This window comes from Haematobia irritans, chromosome 1 (genome assembly GCF_050003625.1).
Source record: "Haematobia irritans isolate KBUSLIRL chromosome 1, ASM5000362v1, whole genome shotgun sequence".
Taxonomy (NCBI): domain Eukaryota; kingdom Metazoa; phylum Arthropoda; class Insecta; order Diptera; family Muscidae; genus Haematobia; species Haematobia irritans.
This window is the reverse complement of record NC_134397.1, coordinates 203362954-203381266: the sequence shown is the minus strand read 5'-3', so window position 1 is coordinate 203381266 and position 18313 is coordinate 203362954. Positions and strand designations below refer to the sequence as shown.

Genomic DNA, 18313 nt, shown 5'->3' with positions numbered 1-18313 from the left:
CTTTTATTTTCTTAATTATTGTGACGGTATTGTACCGACAAAAGCTCGAGCCTAAACATTAAAGGGTGATACGGTCAAAATTTGGTCAAGGGAAAACGCGTGTAAATCGGTAAAATCGTTTATTTAAAAAATCAAATCAAATTTCTTTTTCAAGTTCAATTAGGATAAAATTCAGGAAAAATATTCAGTTAGGCTTTCGCTTTTCCAAATCCGAATTGCGGGGCCTCACGCTTGACACCTGCCATCAGATTTTGTACAGCCACCTTGTCCACCTTCTTCGCCGCAGAAAGCCAGTTTGCCTTGAACTGCTGCTCGTCCTTAGCAGTTTTTTTTTGGTCTTCTTTAGGTTCTGCTTGACAATAGCCCAGTATTTCTCAATTGGGCGGAGCTCTGGCGTGTTGGGAGGGTTCTTGTCCTTGGGAACCACCTGCACGTTGTTGACGGCGTACCACTCCATGGCCTTTTTACCGTAATGGCAAGATGCCAAACCCGGCCAAAACAGTACGGAACAACCGTGTTTCTTCAGGAAAGGCAGAAGACGTTTATTCAAACACTCTTTCACGTAAATTTCTTGGTTGACAGTCCCGAAAGCTATGAAAATGCTGCTTTTCAAGCCACAGGTACAGATGGCTTGCCAAACCAGATATTTCTTTGCGAACTTTGACAGTTTTATGTGCTTGAAAATATCTGCTACCTTTCCCCATCCTTTTGCCGTATAAAACTCCTGTACCGGAAGCTGCTTGTAGTCGGCTTTGACGTAGGTTTCGTCGTCCATTACCACGCAGTCAAACTTCGTCAGCATCGTCGTGTACAGCCTCCGAGATCGCGCTTTGGCCGTCGTATTTTGTTTATCATCGCGATTTGGAGTCACTACCTTCTTGTAAGTCGATAGTCCGGCTCGTTTTTTGGCTCGATGTACGGTTGTAGACGATACACCCAGCTTATTTGCGGCATCTCGGAGAGAGAGGTTAGGGTTTCGCTTGAAACTACCGGCAACTCTCTTCGTCGTCTCAGCGGCTTCCGATTTTCGATTTCCCCCCGATCCAGACTTCCTGGCTGTCGACAGACGTTCCCCAAACACTTTAATTACATTTGTAACGGTTGATTTGGTAACTTTTAGCGATTTTGCCAGCTTTGCGTGCGAGTAGCTCGGATTTTCGCGATGCGCGAGCAAAATTTTGATACGCTGCTCTTCTTGCTTGGACGGCATTTTGACATCTGAAGAGTGAATTCCAAAATCAAAATAGGAGCAACATTCTACACACACACACACCTTCATGAGGGATGTTCAGGTTTTTTAAATGCAAAATTGAAAGAAATACGTCAAGTTTATATTGACCAAATTTTGACCGTATCGCCCTTTACTAAACCCCAACAAAATCAGTTAACAATCAATTCGACTTACATGATTTAATCTGGCTGCAATTTTCGTATGTTCTTCCTGGTATGTTTTCTTAGCCTTACGCTTGTCCTGGGACAAGTGAGCCAATTTGTCACACACCACTTCGAGTTGTTCGGCATTAAATTTGAACTGTTTTGCTTGTTGATCCAATTCATCCATGTACGAGCGCCAGGATTTTGTAATGAGACTACCTGAAATTTCAAAAAAAAAAGAAAGAAATTTTTCATGAAAATCAATAAAATAGAAAATTCTGCGACAAAAAAAAAATCCAAGCAAAATTCGGTTGGATTGTGTAGACACATTTCTCTCAATTTCACGACAACTTTGGCAAATTTCTTTAAAGATCAGCTATTAGTTTTCTCAGCTTTACATAACCTGTAGGCAATTATCGTAAGAAAACTAAGCTATACTCCATCAAGTAATTTTCCCTTATTATCATTCTTCTTTTTTTGTCTGCAAAGAAAGTTTTCACCAATCTCCAGTTTTATTATACAATTGTTACGATTTTTTTTGCAAAAAAAGCAAACTAAATCATGGCAAAAAACACATAAATATTTTAGTTACAACCAGACAATTTAACATTAACCTTTTGCGAAATGACAATCATCTACAGACGTAATGATGGTCATTGCTGGTGGTGACGATGATGGGCACCATTTCGATGACGGTGATAATTAACCATTCATCTCACTTCCAAATAGCTTTGACTTGCTATTGGTCATTGCCAATTATGGCATAACTAATTGTGGATTTTTCAGTGCAAAACAACCATAAATGATAGTTTCGATTCGAATACAAGAGAAAATTTCACTTAGTGAAGCAATAACCACACTGTTAGAGGTGTAAAAATAAAACCTGACAAGATGTGCATACTAAAATGGTTTAGTATTTTTCTTTTTTTGGTTAAATATGTGAACATGAATTCCACATTTTTTGACCATTAAAGCGATTTTCTATCAATACCTGACTTATCTCGGTGTTAATCTTTTTAAGTACAAATAGTTTATCATTATATTTCCGCAAGATTATTGGAATATTATATCACTGTATTTCCTATTGCTAGGGGTAGGTTAGGTTATGTGGCAGCCCGATGTATCAAGCTCACTTAGACTATTCAGTCCATTGTGATACCACAGTGGTGAACTTCTCTCTTATCACTGAGTGCTGCCCGATTCCATGTTAAGCTCAATGACAAGGGACCTCCTTTTTATAGCCGAGTCCGAACGGCGTTCCACATTCCAGTGAAACCACTTAGAGAAGCTTTGAAACCCTCAGAAATGTCACCAGCATTACTGAGGTGGGATAATCCACCGCTGAAAAACTTTTTGGTGTTCGGTCGTAGCAGGAATCGAACCCACGACCTTGTGTATGCAAGGCGGGCATGCTAACCATTGCACCACGGTGGCTCCCTAGGGGTAGGATGTGTCTCAGGTCTTAACTCTAAAATGTCTAAGAACACAAATTGTAATGACTTGTTTTTTAGGAATGTTTATTAATTTTTTGATATTTTGTACTATGAGTCTGCAAAATTCCATTTGTATATGCAGAGTACACGTGTACTTTCAATATGAGTACACCTATTCGAGGAGACATAAAATAATTAGTACACATTTGTATGAGCAACAAAATCTGCGTATAACTTCTTGTTGCTACCATGATGTCCTCACTACCAACGAATTCATAATTTTCTTTTGCTCTTATTCAATTATACTCAGAGCGATCACGTCTAGTATGTTAGGTTAGGATAGATTAGGTGGCAGCCCGATGTATCGGGCTCACTTAAACTATTCAGTCCATTGTGATAAATACACACAGTAGTGAACTTCTCTCTAATCACTGAGTGCTGCCCGATTCCATGTTAAGCTCAATAACAAGGGACCTCCTTTTTATTGCCGAGTCCGAACGGCGTTCCACATTGCAGTGAAACCACTTAGAGAAGTTTTGAAATACTCAGAAATGTCACCAGCATTACTGAGGTGGGATAATCCACCGCTGAAAAACTTTATGGTGTTCAGTCGAAGCAGGAATCGAACCCACGACCATGTGTATGCAAGGCAGGCATGCTAACCATTGCACCAATGGTTAGCAACATACGTCGAGTATGTTGCGAGAACAAACCTGCATGGAGTAGTTAATGTCCATCGTGCAGATTGAGAAATATTTTGACAAAATTTTCTATAGATATAAAATTTTCTATAGAAATAAAATTTAAACAAAATTTGTATAGAAATAAAATTTCGACAAAATTTTCTATAAATATAAAATGTTGCGAAATTTTTCTATAGGAATAAAATTTTGACAAAATTGTCTATAAAAATAAAATTTGTAACAACATTTTCTATTGAAATAAAATTTTGACAAAATTTTCTATTGAAATAAAATGTTGACAACATTTTCTATAAATAAATAAAAATTTTGACAAAATTTTCTATGGAAATACAATTTTTACAAAATCTTGTACAGAAATACAATTTTAACAAAATTTTCTATAGAAATAAAATTTTGACGAAATTTTCTATAGAAATACAATTTTGACAAAATTTTCTATAGAAATAAAATTTCGACAAAATTTTGTATAGAAATTAAATTTTGACAAAATTTTTTATAGAAATAAAATTTTAACAAAATTTTCTATGGAAATAAAATTTTGACAAAATCTTCTACAGAAATACAATTTTAACAAAATTTTCTATAGAAATAAAATTTTGACGAAATTTTCTATAGAAATAAAATTTTGACGAAATTTTCTATAGAAATAAAATTTTGATAAAATTTTCTATAGAAATACAATTTTGACAAAATTTTCTATAGAAATAAAATTTCGACAAAATTTTGTATAGAAATTAAATTTTGACAAAATTTTTTATAGAAATAAAATTTTAACAAAATTTTCTATAGAAATAAAATTTTGACAAAATTTTCTATAGAAATAAAATTTTTAAAAAATATCAATAAAATTTTGACAACACTTTCTATTGAAATACAAAAAGACAAAATTTTCTATTGAAATAAAATTTCGACAAAATTTTCTATAAAAATACAATTTTGACAAAATTTTCTACAGAAATAAAATTTGTAACAAAATTTTCTATAGAAATAAAATTTTGACTCTATTTTCGACAGAAATAAAATTTGTAACACAATTTTCTATAAAAATAAAATTTTGACAAAATTTTCTAAATATAAATTTGTGACAAAATTTTCTAAATATATAAAATTTTCTACAGACATAAAATTTTGACAAAATTTTCTATAGAAATAAAATTTAAACAAAATTTCCTATAGAACTAAAACTTCGACAAAATTTTCTATAGAAATAAAATTTTTGACAAAATTGTCTATAAAACTAAAATTTGTAACAACATTTTCTATAGATATAAAATTTTAACAAAATTTGTTATAGAAATAAAATTTTGACAAAATTTTCTGTAGAAATAAAATTTTTACAAAATACCAATAAATTTTTGACAACACTTGAAATAAAATTTCGACAAAATTTTCTATAGAAATAAAATATAGCAAAAAAAATTTGACAAAATTTTCTATAGAAATAAAATTTTGTTAAAATTTTCTATTGAAATAAAATTTTTACAAAATTTTCTATTGAAATAAAATGTTGACAAAATTTTCTATGAAATAAAATTCTGACAAAATTTTTTATAGAAATAAAATTTCGACAAAATTTTCTATAGAAATAAAATTTCGACAAAATTTTCTATAGCAATAAAATTTTGACAAAATTTTCTATAGGAATAAAATTTTCACAAAATTTTCTATAGAAATAAAATTTAAACAAAATGTTCTAAAGAAATAAAATTTTGACAAAATTTTCTATAGAAATAAAATTTTTGACAAAATTGTCTATAAAAATAAAATTTGTAAAAAAATTTTCTATAGAAATAAAATTTCGACAAAATTTTCTATAGCAATAAAATTATGACAAAATTTTCTACAGAAATAAAATTTTGACGAAATTTTCTATAGAAATAAAATTTAAACAAAATTTTCTATAGAAATAAAATTTCGACAAAATTTTCTATAGCAATAAAATTATGACAAAATTTTCTATTGAAATAAAATTTCGACAAAATTTTCTATAGCAATAAAGTTATGACAAAATTTTCTATTTAAATAAAATTTTGACAAAATTTTCCATATAAATAAAATTTCGACTACATTTTCTATGGAAATAAAATTTTGACAAAATTTTTTTATAGAATTAAAATTTTGTCAAAATTTTTTATAGAAATAGAATTTTGTCAAAATTTTTTATAGAAATAAAATTTTGACAAAATATCTATAGAAATAAAATTTTGACAAAATTTTCTACAGAAATAAACTTTTGACAAAATTTTCTACAGAAATAAAATTTTGACAAAATTTTCTATAGAAATAAAATTTCGACAAAATTTTCTATCGAAATAAAATTTTGACACAATTTCCTATGGAAATAAATTTTTAACAAATATTTCTATAGAAATAAAATTTTGACAAAATTTTCTATAGAAATAAAATTTTAACAAATATTTCTATAGAAATAAAATTTTCTATAGAAATAAAATTTTTAAAAAATATCAATAAATGTTTGACTTTCTATTAAAATAAAATTTTGATAAATTTTCTATAGCAATAAAATTTCGCCAAATTTCTATAGCAATAAAATATTGACAAAATTTTCTATTGAAATAAAACTTCGACAAAATTTTCTATAAAAATACAATTTTCACAAAAGTTTCTATAGAAATATAATATTGACAAAATTTTCTATAGAAATAAATTTTTTTTTTGACAAAATTTTCTATAGAAATAATATGTTTACAAAATTTTCTATATAACTAAAATGTTGATAAAATTTTCAAAAGAAATAAAATTTTTGACAAAATTTTTTACAAAATTTTCTATACAAATAAAATTTTGACAAAATTTTCTATAGAAATAAAATTTAAACAAAATTTTCTATAGAAATAAAATTTGTAACAAAATTTTCTATAGAAATAAAATGTTGACAAAATTTCCTATGGAAATAAAATTTTGACAAAATTTTTTATAGAAATAAAATGTTTTCAAAATTCTCTATAGAAATAAAATTTTGACAAAATTTCCTTTAGAAATAAAATTATACTAAAATTTTCTATAGAAATAATATTTTGACAAAATTTTGCTATAGAAATAAAATTTGGACAAAATTTTGTATAGAAATAAAATTTAACAAAATTTGCTGATTTTGGTAGATAATTTTTGGCACGAGTGGCAACCGTTTTCTGGACATAGGCGCTTTACATTGTAAAAATGTCTACATTTGAAGATCACAAATTTAATGGGCATACACTCAGCAAAGTGTATTCTTGCTTGGTATCTTTTATAACTTCTCTTTAACCTTGAATAAATTTCCCCAAAGTTCTCTAAACTGCATTACTCACCCACCATGTGGGCTTATGCAATTTCATAATACTTCTTTTTGGGGGAAATCTGACGGGTTTTCCCCATATCATCAAATATATGGAAGTGTTACATGTTTGTGGTTATATTGACATTCCAAGATATCTGACTAAAACATTTTTCCACATAAAAACGAAATCGCAAAAAAAAAAAAACAAAAACAAAACCCGAAATGAAAACTTTAACTGAAATAAAATGAAACTTGTGCAACATGCAAATGCCAACCATGAAATAAAAACTCCCGACAAACGGATCATGTATCATTTCATGGATAGAGACCATGATTTACTACAACCACTTTGTAATACCACAAAACAGCTCTGTACGATATACTGCTAGACAGAAAGACAGACAGATTGGTTGGCAGTAGTATGGCTTAAAAAGTTTGCAAAAATCCTATAACTATCAATTCAATAAAAAAATAATTGTATATTGGCACAGTGGTTCTAGAAGTGATAAAACTAAAATTTATTTTAAAGAATCACATTAAAGGTGTGTTCCGATCAACTCGGAATTTCACCATGACCAAAAACATAATTTGGGTTCACAGGAAAAATTTTAATAAATTCCTTCACTTTTTAAAATTTTTCTACCCTTTTTGAACACTGTCCTCGTTACTTCTCCAATCATTTTATACGCATAAATATTTATTTACGTATCGGCAAAATTGCATGTATTTTTGTCATATGTAAAAAATTTGATATTTTTACGCTATTGTTTTATTTTTGCACGAATCTTTTAGTTTATCTCCAATAATGAAATAAATTATTTAACTCGACATTTCATTCATGAACAACGACGTGCAGTCACAAGAAAAAACAAAAACCCTCACTTTGCCAATAAATGTCGCCAAATGAAAATGAAGCTCCGGCAATGTGCACTGCATTCATCGAAATGAACAAAATCGCAGTGCTTGCTGACCAACGAGACCAGTGGTGACCATTCATTATCGCAACATGGATTTACACTTTCACTTTTTCGTCGGATTTAGGGATGGGGGTGAGCAATAAACCGCAACGGCGTGTCTATCTGTCTGGTTAGCCGGACATCATTAATAACATTTAGAATATTATGGATAATGGCATCAGAATTGGTTTTATTGAACATTTTAAGCGATGCCAAAAAAAATGCGAGTAATATATTAATTATGACAGAGATGCAGATTATGCACCCGATGCAATGTGGAAGGTTTAAAACAACATTATGATGTAGTCATAAGCAGGGCTGTGGAGTCGAGCCAATTTTGCTCGACTCCGACTCCGACTCCAGCATTTTTCATCAGCTCGACTCCGACTACGAAGTCGACTCCGGGTAATATAACTAAATCTCATTTTAATACCACTAATTTGTAGTTCTATTGTGGGGGTACCGTGAGTGGATCGATATAAAGTATCGTATTTATTTATGTGTGCAAAAAAAGGTCTTAATTTCACATTAGATGCCAATTGAACTCTATATTTCAAATTTAGGGCAATGTATATGTATTTGTGGACAAAAATTATTGATGCTATCTCAAATCCTTTAAATTTGTTGCGAGCTATATAAAGGTTTATATTCCCATATGCCTGAATTTGAATCTGAATCGATTTAGACAAAATTGTATATACTTCTACAAAATCTATGTACTTAAAATTTAATTCTAACGTTATGGGACGTAACACAATTTTAACACAAAAAAATTTAAGGAAAGTCTAAAGTCGGGCGGGCCGATTATAATATACTCTGCACAACTTTGTATTTAGATCTACATTTTGATAAAATCTCAAATCAGACTTCTACAAAATCTCGGGCAATATTTGGGAAATATTTATAATTGTTTAGACAATTTTGCAAAAATGCATTTATGATTCATTTTTGAAAAATTTGAAAATTTGAGTCATTTCTACAAGTTTTCAACTTAGCAGTGAGTATCAGTGAGCATACAATTTTGGAAAAACTTTTGTCTAGTAAATAAAATTTTGCAAAATTTTATATAGAAATAAAATTTTACAAAATTTTCTACAGAAACAAAATTTTGACTAAATTTTCTATAGAAATTAAATGTTGGCAACATTTTCTATAGAAATCAAATTTTGATCAAATATATAGAAATAAAATTTTGAATAAATTTTTTATAGAAATAAAATTTTGCAAAATTTTTTATAGAAATAAAAGTTTGAAAAAATTATCAATAGAAATACAATAAAAAAAAAAAAACAAATTGTGTAGAAACAAAATTTAGCAAAATTTTCTATAGAAATAAAATTTTGCAAAATATTCTATAGAAACAAAATTTTGACAAAATTTCTATAGAAATAAAATTTTTACTAAATTTTATATAGAAAAAAATTTTCTATAGTAATAAAATTTTGCATAAATTTTTATAGCAATGAGTATCAGTGTGCATCAGTAAGAAAAAAAATTTGAGAAAATTTGCTAAATTTGAAATAAAATTTGCTAAATTTGAAATAAAATTTTGAAATAAAATTTTGAAAAAATTTTGTGTAGTAAATAAAATTCTGTAAAATATTCTACAGAAACAAAATTTTGACTAAATTTTCTATAGAAATAAAATTTTGGCAAAATTTTCTATAGAAATAAAATTTTGACCAAATTTTCTAATAAAAAAATCTATTACTATAAAATTTTGGCAAAATTTTCTATAGAAATAATATGTTGACTTAAATTTTTATAGAAATAAAATTATCAATAGAAATAAAATTTTAAAAAAATGTTTGTGTAACAAACAAAATTTTGCAAAATTTTCTATAGAAATAAAATTTTGCAAAATATTCTATAGAAACAAAATGTTGACTCAATTTTCTATAGAAATAAAATTTTGACTAAATTTTCTATAGAAAAAAATATTTCTATAGTAATAAAATTTTGAATAAATTTTTTATAGAAATAAAATTTTGACAAAATTTGCTATAGAAATAAAATTTTGACAAAACTTTTTATAGAAATAACATTTTGAAAAAATTTTCTATAAAAAACAACTTTGAAAAAATTTTCTGTCAATATTCCACATATGTTATGTATATGGCCTTAAAATAAAATTTTAAAAAAATAATTTCGATTGTTCGAAATATTTCAAATAATTTGATATGGGCATTAACCCTTTCACTACCGATGTCCACTTAGAAGGACATTCGAAAAAGACACCAAATTCTATTTTCCCACTTAGATTCGATTTATTTCTCGATGTTATTTTAAAGTAGAGGCTTTAATCTAAATAAGCTATAAATATTTCCCATATTGGTGACCACTAAAATATATTTTTATAAACTTCTTTAACAATAAACGAAAAATACGAAAATTTGAGACAATTTTTCTACTGTATGTCTCTAGTAATGGACATTTATACAAAAACTATAGCGGGTTCGTTTTTGTATTTTTTCTCACACTGTGAAGGATATTATAGGCCAAATAGCGCTTCTTTTCGTAAGGCCATTTGGTCACAAATCAAGAATCAAGTTTCCAGAACAAGCTCATATAGCTCTTGAAGTAATTGAGGTAGGCTCTCAAAATAACAATTTTTGTTTTACATGCTGTTAGTACTAGTAAAAAAAGAAGAAAAATTAAAGTTTTTAACATAAACCTAATGTTCGGTAGTGAAAGGGTTAAAATGGATCGATCCAGCCTAACTGCTAGTCTAACATTCTAGGAAATATAAAAAGATAGGCCTAATTGGAAGTTGATTTTCATTTACAGTCATGCTGTACATTGATCGAATGAATAACGCCATGGAAACTAATTTGCGTAAAAACTTGCTTAGTTACAAAAATGTGGTGTTTTAAAAAAATGTGGTTTAGCCGGAGCCGGAGTCGGAGTCGAGCAAAATTTTTACGACTCCGACTCCGACTCCAGCAAAATCTTCAGACTCCGACTCCGGCTCCACAGCCCTGGTCATAAGGACAGAAGATTGAATAAAAGGAGAAAATTTAAGTAAAATTTAAATAAAAATATTAAAAAATTAAAATTTAATTGAAAAGTTTAATTTAGAAAAAAAATGCGAAAATAAAGTCAATTAATGTTAGCCTTCTTACGGCACAAAGCCCTGTTAAGTAAATCATAGCCCTAACAGGGCTCTGTTAAAGATTTAACAGGAGTGAAAAATAATAAAATGTTATTATACCCTCCACCATAGGATGGGGGTATATTAACTTTGTCTTTCCGTTCGTAACACATCGAAATATTGCTCTAAGACTCCATAAAGTATATATATTCTGGGTCGTGGTGAAATTCTGAGTCGATCTGAGCATGTCCGTCCGTCCGTCTGTTGAAATCACGCTAACTTCCGAACGAAACAAGCTATCGACTTGAAACTTGGCACAAGTAGTTGTTATTGATGTAGGTCGGATGGTGTTGAAAATGGGGCATATCTGTCCACTTTTACGTATAGCCCCAATATAAACGGACCCCCAAATTTGGCTTTCGGAGCCTCTAAGAGAAGCAAATTTCATCCGATCCGGCTGAAATTTGGCACATGGTGTTAGTATATGATCTCTAACAACCATGCAAAAATTGGTCTATATCGGTCCACTTTTACGTATAGCCCCCATATAAACGGACCCCCAAATTTGGCTTGCGATTGCTCTAAGAGAAGCAAATTTCATCCGATCCGGCTGAAATTTGGTACATGGTGTTAGTAAATGCTCACTAACAACAATGCGAAAATTGGCCCATATCGGTCCATAATTACATATAGCCCCCATATAAACCGATCCCCCGATTTGGCTTGCGGAGCCTCTAAGAGAACCAAATTTCCTCCGATCCGGCTGAAATTTGGTACATGGTGTTAGTATATGGTCTCTAACAAACATGGAAAAATTGGTCCACATCGGTCCATAATTATATATAGCCCCCATATAAATCGATCCCCAGATTTGTCCTCCGGAGAAGCAAAATTCATCCGATCCGGTTGAAATTTGATACGTGATGTTAATATATGATATTTAACAACCATGCCAAAAGTGGTCCATATCAGTTCATAATCATATATAGCCCCATATACACCGATCCCGAGATTTGGTTTTGGAGCCACTTGGAGGAGCAAATTTCATCCGAGTCAGTTGAAATTTGGTACATTGTGCTAGTATATGGCCGTTAACAACCATGCCTAACTAGGTCCATATCGGTCAATAGTTATATATAGCCCTCAGATAAATAGATCCCCATTCACACAAAAATTGGTCTATATCAAGTTCATAATTGTATATAGCCCACATATAAGCGACCCCCATATTCAATTCTCAAGTTTTAAGATACCACAACCCAATTAATACGATTGTGGATGACAGTCTTTCGTAGAAGTTTCTACGCAATCCATGGTGGAGGATACATAAGATTCGGCCTGGCCGAACTTACGGTCGTATATACTTGTTTTTTTTTTTTTTTTTTTTGAAATTCCAAATTGTGGAGTTTAAAATTTTGTATCTAAAGCGAAAAAGGCGTTGAATTTTGTAGGGAATGCAATTAAGATAATGAATCAAGGACCCGAGCAAAATCGGAAAAATACTGACTCCACATTGATAATTGTCTCTGACAATCGTAAAGCCTCGTGGAAGAACAAATTTCAACCGAAATTGTGCATTCTCTTTAGAATTTTGGTATTGATTCCGACTTTTACATATAGACTCCATAAAATTAAAATTGGGATACAATATATTAACAAAGCTATCCCCATACAAATACACATTAGTTTAAAAATTGATTTTGTAAGAAATATTTTCCTAATTTCCAAAAAAAAACATTTAATTAAAGATGAAATTCCTAAAAATAAGTCTTAACTTTTTTTTATTGTTCGTGAAATTTTTTTCTTGTAGCTTTAAGCAAAATTTGTCTTACTCCAAAGACATATGACTTTAACAGAAGAACGGCAATTTCAAAGAGAAAAATAAAACTATGTTTATGAACCTTTAATTAAAATGTCCTTCTTATATACAAATTTTTCTTTGTGTAAATTGTTGTGTTAATGCATGTCCTAAAATTTACGTTTCATGATCCTAGGTCAAAAAAAGACCAAATTTAATTTTCATAACGTGTTTTATTCATTGCATTCTCCTCCCTTTGAATACTGAACTTAGAAAATATTTATCATATATTTTCCATACGTTATATTTTATTTAAAAATAGAATAAAAATTGTTCAATTTACATGTTTCCCTTTATACAAAGCATATTTTTTTATTTATTATAAAAATCCATTTAACCCTCTTTTTAACATTGTAAATAAATAATTAACAAAATAAAACAAAACAACAACAATCCAAGATATAACATGTCTTCAAGAGAAAATTATCTAACATAAATTTACCGGTATGTGTTAACACTTAGTTGCAAATGCCGCTAAGTTTGGTTAAACCAACCCGACTATAGCGATAATGATGGTGATGGTGATTATTACGATGATTATGATGTAAAGTTGTCGGCTCATTTCGTTACACTCTGTTTAGATTTGGGTAACACGGTATCCAATTAAGATACAAACAAATGGATGCTATTTCCTGGTTATTGAAAGAATTCAATTGAATTTAACAAAAATGAACTTGGAAAATTCTAAAGAAAGAAATAATTATTAAATAAATTATGGTTGTTATGTATTAAACACCATTAAGTATATTTTAAAGTCATATAAATCGGCAACCAGATTTATTACTTGAGCATTTAGAAGCCGGAATATTTCGACCAATTTCCATATATCAATATAACCGTCATACAGAATGCCTGATATGTAATGCAACAAAGTAAAGCGACATATTTCTTATTTTAAATTTTGTTGTTCAAAGGCAAAAATATTGTACGTAAAACAAGTACACCCAGCAGTAAGTTCGGCCGGTCGAATCTTAAAGACCCACCACCATAAATCAAATATTATAGTTTCCTTTAAAATTTCAGGAGGGTTTGATGACAGATATTCTCCCAAGCAGAGCAGTTCAAACAGTACACTTCCCGAAGATAAATTTAAAGATTTTATGTATGAAGAGTATATCAGATTCTGGACTTATAAGAATCATTTTTGTTTGAGTTTTAGAGGAATCATTAACATCTCTTGTAACAGGTTGGCTGATAAGTCCCCGGTCTGACACATAAATGGCGTCGCTAGTATTAAATGCATATTATTTTTATATAGTACCAACCTTCAAACGATTCGTGTCAAAATTTGACGTCTGTAAGTCAATAAGTTTGTGAGATAGAGCGTCTTTCGTGAAGCAACTTTTGTTATTGTGAAAAAAAAATGGAAAAAGGAATTTCGTGTTTTGATAAAATACTGTTTTCTGAAGGGAAAAAATACGGTGGAAGCAAAAACTTGGCTTGATAATGAGTTTCCGGACTCTGCCCCAGGGAAATCAACAATAATTGATTGGTATGCAAATTTCAAGCGTGCATGGATGAAAAAGACTGTTTTTCATATGTTTGGCTATAAACATTATATGTTTGGAACACAAATTTTTAAACACAATATTTTTGAGTGCAAGCATATAATGTTCATAAACTAGCATAACATGTTTGGGACATATATGTTAATATGTTAGAACATATTATGATTGGGACATAAAATGTTTTTAAATATAATATGCTTGGATGCAAACATATATTAATTTAGAAATAGCCTATAAACATATATGTGTTTAGTAGCTTGGAGCGCTATTTAACAGAGAGCGATATTGAATTAAGTTGGTGGTTGTTGCTTGTTATTACAAAATTAACATTTTATTTTTCCTTGGGCAATTGATCAGCTACTTCTTTGATCCTTACAAACTGTGTGGTCCGCTGTTCGAATCCCCGTCCGGCAAAAGGTAAAATTAAAATAAATAAAAAAATCATACAATTGAATAATTTCTTATACAATGTTTGTATTACAGAAAAAGGTGCTAAGAACTAAAAAATCTCGTAGAAGTGAGAAAGATGTGGGGGAATATACAATTGGGCAGAAACAAAATTTTGAGCATTCAGGTCGAAAACCTATGTTGTTAGCACCTATATTACCTGTTTATTTTCATAATTCATTATGATTGTAAATATATAAATAAATAAATAAAATTTTGAGCACAATATTGTTTGGGAGAATTTTTTTAAGCATAAAATATTTTTGGGTGCAAAATGCTTCCAAACATATTATATGTTCACATTATAATATATTGTTTTTTGGAAGACAACATTATTGAATTTGGATGCAAAAATACAAAATGTTTGGAAATTGACTACCCAAACATATATTGTTTAGACCAATATGCTTTCAAACATATTATATATTGGAAGAGATCAAATATATAAATGTTTGGGCAATAGCCAAAAATGTATATGCTTGAAGCAAAATATGTTTGGGAGTATATGTTAGAGAAGCGATTTTTTGTGAGCGTGTGGTGAAATGAACACGGATGACGGTGAACGGAGTGGACGCCCGAAAGAGGTGGTTACCGACGAAAACACCAAAAAAAATCCACAAAATGATTTTGAATGACCGTAAAGTGAAGTTGATCGAGATAGCAGAGGCCTTAAAGATATCAAAGAACTTGTTGGTCATATCATTCATCAATATTTGGATATACGGAAGCTCTGTGCAAAATGGGTGCCACGCTCACATTTGACCAAAAACAACAACGTGTTGATGATTCTGAGCGGTGTTTGCAGCTGTTAACTCGTAATACACCCGAGTTTTTCCGCCGATATGTGACAATGGATGAAACATGGCTCCATCACTACACTCCTGAGTCCAATCGACAGTCGGGTGAGCGGACAGCGACCGGTAAACCGTCTCCGAAGCGTGGAAAGACTCAAAGGTCCGCTGGCAAAGTAATGGCCTCTGTTTTTTGGGATGCAATAATTTTTATCGATTGTCTTGAGAAAGGAAAAACCATCAACAATGACTAATATATGGCGTTATTGGAGCGTTTGACGGTCGAAATCGCGGCAAAACGGCCACATATGAAGAAGAAAAAAGTGTTGTTCCACCAAGACAACGCACCGTGCCACAAGTCATTGAGAACGATGGCAAAAATTCATGAATTGGGCTTCGAATTGCTTCCCCACCCAGCGACTTTTTCGTGTTCTCAGACCTCAAAAGTAGAGGTGTGCGCGTGAGGGAGTTTTCACGCACGCTCACGCATGCGTGAAAACGTGCGTGAGTAGTTTTTTTTTTTCGAATCGTGAGTGTGCGTGAATAAGTTTGTTGTTCGTGAACGTGCGTGAGTTGATATATCCCGTCGTGAGCGTGCGGTAGTCACTATTCTGCAATCGTGAGTGTTTATCTTTGCAGGATTTTGGTTCGTGAACGTAAGTGAGCGTGAATCAAAAAAAACCTTCGTGCGTGAATGTTACGAATTCATTCGTGAGCGTGCGTGAGTGTGAGTAATTCAAAAACGGGCGTGCGTGATCGTGCGTGAATGTTACGAATTCATTCGTGAGCGTGCGTGAGTGTGATTTTTTATTTTTATTATATTATAATTACATATATTATAATTATACTATATAGAATTATTTTTTTTACATCTAAGCCAAAATTTAATGAACCAATGAAACCAATTATTTCCGAAAATTATTAATTTTTTATTTGGAAGTATGTTTTCAATTTAAAAATGTAAAAATGTTCAATCATTATTATACCCTTCACCACTACACTGTTAGAAAAATATGTTTTTCATATGTTCCGATATAAACAAAATGTGTTTCGGGCACAATTTTTAAACACAATATATTTAAGTGCAAACATGTAATGTTCCTAAACTAACACAAAATGTTTGGGACACATATGTTAATATGTTAGAATATATTATGTTTGGGGCATGAATGTTTCATAAAAATAATATGTGTGAATGTAAACATATATAAATTTACAAATTTCGAGTAAACATATATATGTTGTGATACTTTATTCATAGAGCGACAGAGAGAGTTAATATAGAGAAAGAAATAGAGATGAAAAACGGGAGGGTTGTTATGTTGAAAGATATCAACATAACGCAGCGAGAGAATGAAATGAGAGCAATTTCTGGGAAACCGCTTGTATGTTGTTTCGGAAAACTGTTTCATGATAAGGCCAAAAATTTAATATGCTTAAGTCTAAATATTATTTAATTTGAATATTAGAATGAGTATTCGGAATAAAGAGAATAGACATTCGGAACCAAGAAAATAGACATTTGAAAAAAAAACAGCATATTTGTATTACAGAAAAAGATGCGAAGAACTCAAAAATTTCGTGGAAATGAAAATTATGTGAGGGAATGAAAACAATCTTCTTTGAGGAATTCTTCCAAGCATATACTATTTTTGGACTCAAAATGCTTCCAAACATATAATATGCTCACATAAAACAAACATATTAATGTTTCGGCAGTATCCAATAATATATGTGCTTCCTGCAAAATATGTTTGGAATATATGTTAGAGAAGCGATTTTTTTTGAGGGTGTACTGTGGTACAGAGTATAATAAGTTTGTGCATTTGTATGTAACGCCAAGAAGGAAAAGTCTGTCGTTTAGTATACCGATCGTCTTAGAATTAAATTCTGAGTCGATTTAGCGATGTCCGTCTGTCTGTCTGTAGGTGTATTTTTGTGTGCAAAGTACAGCTCGCAGTTTTAGTCCGTTTGTCCTAAAATTTGGTATAGGGTCCTGTTTCGGTTCAAAGACGATCCCTATTGATTTTGGAAAAAATCGGTTCAGATTTAGATATAGCTGCCATATGTATTTTTCACCGATCTGGTCATAATTGGCGTGTATATCAACCGATCTTCCTCAAATTCCGTACATCCGAATATTTTATGAGTCTCGAAAAACTTGCCAAATATCAGCCAAATCGGTTCAGATTTAGATATAGCTCCCATATATAGCTTTCGCCCGATTTACACTTATTTTCCCTCAGAGGCCAATTTTTTGCTCCGATTTAGTTGAAATTTTGCATAGGGAGTAGAATTAGCATTGTAACTATGCGTGCCAAATTTGGTTGAAATCGGTTCAGATTTAGATATAGCTCCCATATATAGCTTTCGCCCGATATGAACTTATATGGCCCCAGAAGCCAGAGTTTTACCCCACTTTGCTTAACATTTTGCACAAGAAGAACGTGAATTTCATCGTGAGCGTGAATTTTTCGTGAATGTGAGTTTCTTCGTGAGCGTGAATTTTCTCGTGAGCGTGAATTTTTCGTGAACGTGAATTTTTTCGTGAACGTGAATGTCATCGTGAGTGTGAAGTTTTCGTGAATGTGAATTTCTTCGTGAACGTGAATTTCTTCGTGAGCGTGAATTTTGTCGTGAGCGTGATTTTGAAAAAAATTTACTCACGCACATTCACGAACAGAATTTGATGTTCACGCACGATCACGCACGACACATTTTTGTTCAGTCCCATTCACGCACATTCACGTGATTTGGTCAAAATTTCATTCACGAATCACGTGACTCACGCGTGAATCACGCGTGTCACGAAAATTTCGTGTCACGCGCACACCTCTACTCAAAAGGATGCTCTCAGGGAAAAAATTTGTC

At 30.9% G+C, this 18313-nt stretch overlaps 1 protein-coding gene across 2 annotated transcripts in view; it reads right to left on the bottom strand.

Annotated features, from left to right (window-relative positions):
- Positions 1 to 18313, bottom strand: part of FER (tyrosine-protein kinase Fer) — a 272860-nt gene that overhangs the window by 217560 nt on the left and 36987 nt on the right. For both annotated transcript variants that reach the window (XM_075292598.1, XM_075292599.1), the window contains exon 3: positions 1406 to 1593. In XM_075292598.1, the coding sequence (XP_075148713.1) occupies positions 1406 to 1593 (188 nt within the window). The remainder of the gene's footprint in view (positions 1 to 1405; positions 1594 to 18313) is intronic.